This window comes from Oreochromis aureus, linkage group 9 (assembly GCF_013358895.1).
Source record: "Oreochromis aureus strain Israel breed Guangdong linkage group 9, ZZ_aureus, whole genome shotgun sequence".
NCBI classification, from domain to species: Eukaryota; Metazoa; Chordata; class Actinopteri; order Cichliformes; family Cichlidae; genus Oreochromis; species Oreochromis aureus.
The window spans coordinates 20528086-20532990 of NC_052950.1; the positions used below are offsets into that span (position 1 = coordinate 20528086).

At 38.0% G+C, this 4905-nt stretch overlaps 1 protein-coding gene across 1 annotated transcript; it reads right to left on the bottom strand.

Moving 5' to 3' along the window:
- Positions 1–459: 459 nt before the first annotated feature.
- LOC116324082 lies at positions 460–3514 on the bottom strand. Its single transcript, XM_039617275.1, has 10 exons — positions 3433–3514; positions 3217–3351; positions 2983–3060; positions 2653–2801; positions 2303–2439; positions 2131–2224; positions 1676–2008; positions 1417–1597; positions 1100–1227; positions 460–998 (listed from the first exon to the last, which is right to left on the bottom strand). Exons 1-10 carry the CDS (start codon positions 3512–3514, stop codon positions 678–680), a joined length of 1638 nt encoding a protein of 545 aa, XP_039473209.1. The 3' UTR covers positions 460–677.
- Positions 3515–4905: the final 1391 nt, after the last annotated feature.

Below are 4905 nucleotides of genomic sequence, written 5' to 3' on the forward strand. Positions count from 1 at the left end.
AACTACATTTGAGTGTACATGCGTGACCATCGAATGAACTCTCGTGCAGAGTTACAGTAACTCTTTTCTTGGAGTTGGTTTTTCAACTCTTTATAGGAGTTAAAACTAAACTCTCATGGAGTTAAATTTCTACTACCATAAAGAGTAAAATTTAACTCATAACTAGAGTTCATTTTGATATTAACTCTTTTATAGTGTTACTCATCAAATGAAAAAAGGTTTTAGGTGAAAATTACTACAAAACACCATACTGATTATTATGAATGTATGAATTTTATTTATTAAAAATGTCATATTCAAAATTCAATGCTGCATGGACTAACATACATTCTGTGTAACAGCACTGTAACATTCAACATTAAAACAGCAACAATTATGGCAGCTAAACAGTTGAGACATTGTGTGACATTCTATATATATATTCAGGTATCATGGTCAGAAGGGGTCTCATGAGGAACACATGTGCTAACAGTAGCATGTATCTTATTCAGATGTCTTCTAAATCCAGAATAACTTGAGAATTGTAAACAACATCCTATCTGACCACATTTTAGTTTCAAATTTTTGCCAGGATACATTCCATGAACTAGTTTTAAATGTCTGAACAAAAGTAAAGCTGTACCAAAGGATAAAGCACAGAGAAAACAGGTCAGCATTTTGAATACATAACCTGGTTACTACTTATTCAACAGCTTTGCTCGCAACTCTTTGACTCTTGGACTTTCCACTGTTGTGCCTACATCAATATTGTACACAGTGGTCTGCAAAAATGTGTACAGGCTGGACAGAGCGTCTTCATATTTCACACTGAAAATGAAGTGACACTTGAACAGCTCATCAAATGCACCCAGTGATGTGCATGACTGACATGGAAGAAGCTTTCGATCCAAGACTATGTAGAAGCTGAAAACCTGTGCTTTTGAAGTCCCTGTGGCCAGGAGATATGGCTGAGGGTTTCCTTCATTGTTCATGAGGTGATCCTCAAGGCTCTGGCAGGACTGAAACACAGTAAAAAGCATCACTTTATAAACCCTTAGGTTAACAAAAAGTGTTCCATGAACCACAGTATCTGGAACTGGATCACATTATCTTGACAAACCTTGTGAAATTTAACCAGATGATCTATTGCCTCTCCAACACTCATCTTCTTTGGCCGTTTCCTTCCAGCTGGTTGTGGTGTGAGAAGGTGCAGCAGAACAAGAAGAGAAGCCATGTCGCTGTCCCACTCTGCAGACAGTGTTAAGGAGTTAATGGGGAGATAGAACTGAACTTCACTAACATATAACAACTAGTTGAGGGTATGAGCAGAAAAGAAGTGATCCATACACACATTATGCACACTGCTGCTTTTTTGATAACTTTTAAAAATGAAAACTAAAATTACTACACTAATAAAGTGTTACTTTAGGACACTACCTGGCTCATCAGCATCATCCATTTCTTCGTTCAAGGCAGATTTCAGCAATCTTTTCAGAAGACAAGTCTCTTTAAGGTCTCTGGCTTCCCTGGCAACCTTGTCTTTAAAAGTGGTGTTCCATTTTTCCAGGAACCTGGAAGCCGTCTCTACTCCAAACATCATTGCAAAGTCCTGCAAAATCTAACAAAGGAGAAGTATGTCCATTAAAATCTATTTTTTTAAGTCAAGTATTTTTCAGATTCCCATTTGTTCACCTACCAGTCCTTTAGTGTCCAAAAAACGAGGAAACATCTGAAGAATGTTTGCTGATTCTTGTGGGTCATGCAGTATCTGCTGACGATAGTAGAATGTCTCTCTCATCTTCTGGAAGACTATATCTTGGTCAGTGGTGTGATGAAGAAGAGACATGGCTTCCATACATTGATCTCTTGTTTGCTGGTCATTAGTTAAACCAAACGTTCTTCGTGATGTGGGCCCTCCTTTCAGTTCCACTCTGTTCTGTGATGCAGTGGGGGTTTTGAGTTGACGTTGCACAGTCTTGATACGCCACTCAAGAAAACCTTTGTTGCTCTGAATGTCATAGAAATGCTCCTACAGAAAGAAAGAAATTGCATACATTGTAGAGTGTGTATATATTTATATATATATGTGTAGGGAGAGAGACAGAGAGAGAGCAAGTCTTATTACACACTACAGTTGCAGAGCAAACTCACATATCCCTTTTTGGAGTACGGATCCTTCAAAGATGGGAAGAGTGACACGATTCCAAGCGCATGAAACTCCTTTGTTGCTTTACTTACAGTTCTCCTGCAAAAGCAGAAGTGTTTTTGTGATAGGATCCTTGCAAGTTTTAAAAATGAACAGAATAAACATCATTCCTCTTACCCTTCTTTTTCACGCATGTGAGCTACAATGATGTTCACCATTAATCGCCTGGTGGAATCTTTCAAACTCCCAGTTTTTTCATACTCATGGATGACAGTCACCCCTGCTGGTTTGGAAGTCAGAATCTGCTCCACTGTCTAAACACATTTGATACAAAGAACAAAACAATTGACAAAAAATGAGACAATTTTAACCCAAACAACGATTTCAATCTGTGGATTATACATATGAAATACAAGAAATACTATATCAAATTATTTTTCTCTTATCTGTTTTATCTTCATGTTTAAGCTTTTTCAAGTACTGACAACTAAAGAGTCAAGTATAAGTCTATTAAGTAATGTATCTACATTTCTTGCATGTATGCTCTCCAATAGAGGCTGAACCAGTCCGGCATCACTTGTGTCACTGCCCTGACTGCTGGTGGTTGAGACAGACAATGTATCTGTTAGACTTGGAGAGGAGGGCTCTTCCACATGTTGCTTCCGGACAGTCAAATCTGAGGGTGACAAACAAAAATATTAGAATATAAGGCATATACGATCAAAAATCAACCACAACAAAGCTACCATTTACACACATAGGGCCAGTAAACTGTATGCTTTGATTAAATTATACTTTTTCCCAGGAGAACAGATGGTTATTTTGTATTTTATTATGGTAATATACAATTTACATACCACAAGGTGTGAGTGTCACATAGTGTGTTAGGTCTGAGCAGTCACGCAGCTTCTTGGATGATTCTGTTTCCAGGATGTCTGAAATGCATGTGATAAATCCAACTTACTGTTGAGCCATGAAAGCAGCATTTTGTGATTGTTACCACAGGATATTAAACTAATTAAAAATGTTTATTTAGAAGTAACTGTACAAATCAAATCCTACAAAATCTATCAGAGCATATATTTACTTACCTTCAGCTGTATAGATGACAAAACACACCTCTTTGACTCCTGCAAGTTCAGGAAAGACATCCTCATCCACCTCTATACCCTGCTCATCCGTGACTTTCAGTGCTGCAGTTTCTGGTATGAGAAACTTCTGCTGTACTGAAGTAAAATCATCACTTAGTTAATAACAACATTATCCTTTCCTCTTTAATGACTTATTACGAACCATGTATAACTTACCTGCACTCATAAAATCTGTGAAGCTGACTTCTTCCAATTTGACATATTTCTTTATCTCTCTGTGTTTTACTTTTATCAACATCTTGGCCACCTACAGAAAAAAAAAAAAACCTTTACTAATATGAAACACAACATGTGGAAGAAGAAGAGGCTGTTTATGGTAACTTTATGTGAACTGTGTATAACTTAATCTATAAACACTTTCTTACATTGAGTTAGCCTGTCCACACAAGCTACTGCTTAAAATCTATTTAGCTAGGCTAGGTTTAGCAGACAATGTGACCGCATGTTTGCCGTGTACTTGTCTTTTCAGGTCTGGCGACAGGGTTGCGTGCATATCTCAGTGTGAAGCAAGACTAACTGATGTTCATTGACAACGTGAAATGTGTATCTTCAAATACAGTAAGATAAGTTAGTTAGCTAACTTTTAACTAATGTTAGCCTAGCTGCTATCACCGAATCAGCATAACATGCAGAAAACACGTGTAGTGATAGTTAGTTAACTTAATATTTTACTTATGCATCCATGTAACCAAATATATACAAATAACGTCACACCACACACAGAAAACCCCAAAGTAAATAAAGTATTTTTACCTCCTACATGTCGGTGTCCAAGAAACAAGCACAGATAGGCGGGGTAACGGTCGACAGACAAACAACACCAGCAACGTGTTGAATTAGACTCCTTAGCACTCAGTGAATGAACACCTAAATATTACACCGCTTGAGAGTACTCCCCAACACTGACTGTAGTATAAGGTGAAAAATAAACTCCTGGAATGTAACTCTTGCGCACTTTTATACCTAACTCCAGAATATTTAACTCCAGAGATTTGCTGTGTAGTGAGATTACTCAAAAGTGGAGAGGAAGACATCAGCTTGATGTATTATCACACTGAATATTATCAGAGCATTTGGACCTGCTTAGAGTATGTCCCTTTGAAGTGAAGATCAGGCCTATCTGACATCAGATGATGGTGGAAGCGCTCTTTGAAAAATGATGCCTGATTACAGTGAAGCAGGTGAACAAACATCCCACACTTTTGGATCATTTACATGTGAGAGGAGTCTGTTGTAAATCAACACCATCATCATTATGTTGCATGTGGGCAGCCTAAGAGACATTTGTAACAAAGTAGAAAAGACACAAAGACTTTTTTAAAAAATGTGCATGCACTGAATGAAAATAAGAGAGGTCTTTTTTTAGCTGGGCTAATCAAATAAGATCACCTTTTCCTCAGAGACTAACGATATAATCACCACAAAATGTCTGTGGAACAAAGGCAATTGTGTGTTTGTATGATTACATCAGGCAGTTAGCATACAGCCAGTGCATGCACGTTTATATAAGGTTTGTGAACATGAGAGCGACTTGAACTCCTCCACTCGGGGCAGCAACTTGGGCTTGGAGGTGCGATGAGGCTGCAAATGAAGGGCCAGTGTGAGGAGACTACTTCTCAGTGAAGCCAA

Excerpts from the sequence above, each read along its gene's own strand:
- LOC116324082 (XM_039617275.1), bottom strand. The coding sequence starts at position 3,514 with ATGTTGATAAAAGTAAAACACAGAGAGATAAAGAAATATGTCAAATTG. Across the intron at positions 3,352-3,432 it reads CACAGATTTTATGAGTGCAG|TACAGCAGAAGTTTCTCATA; the intron begins GTAAGTTATACA and ends ATTTTACTTCAG. Across the intron at positions 2,440-2,652 it reads AGAGCATACATGCAAGAAAT|ACAGTGGAGCAGATTCTGAC; the intron begins GTAGATACATTA and ends AAATGTGTTTAG.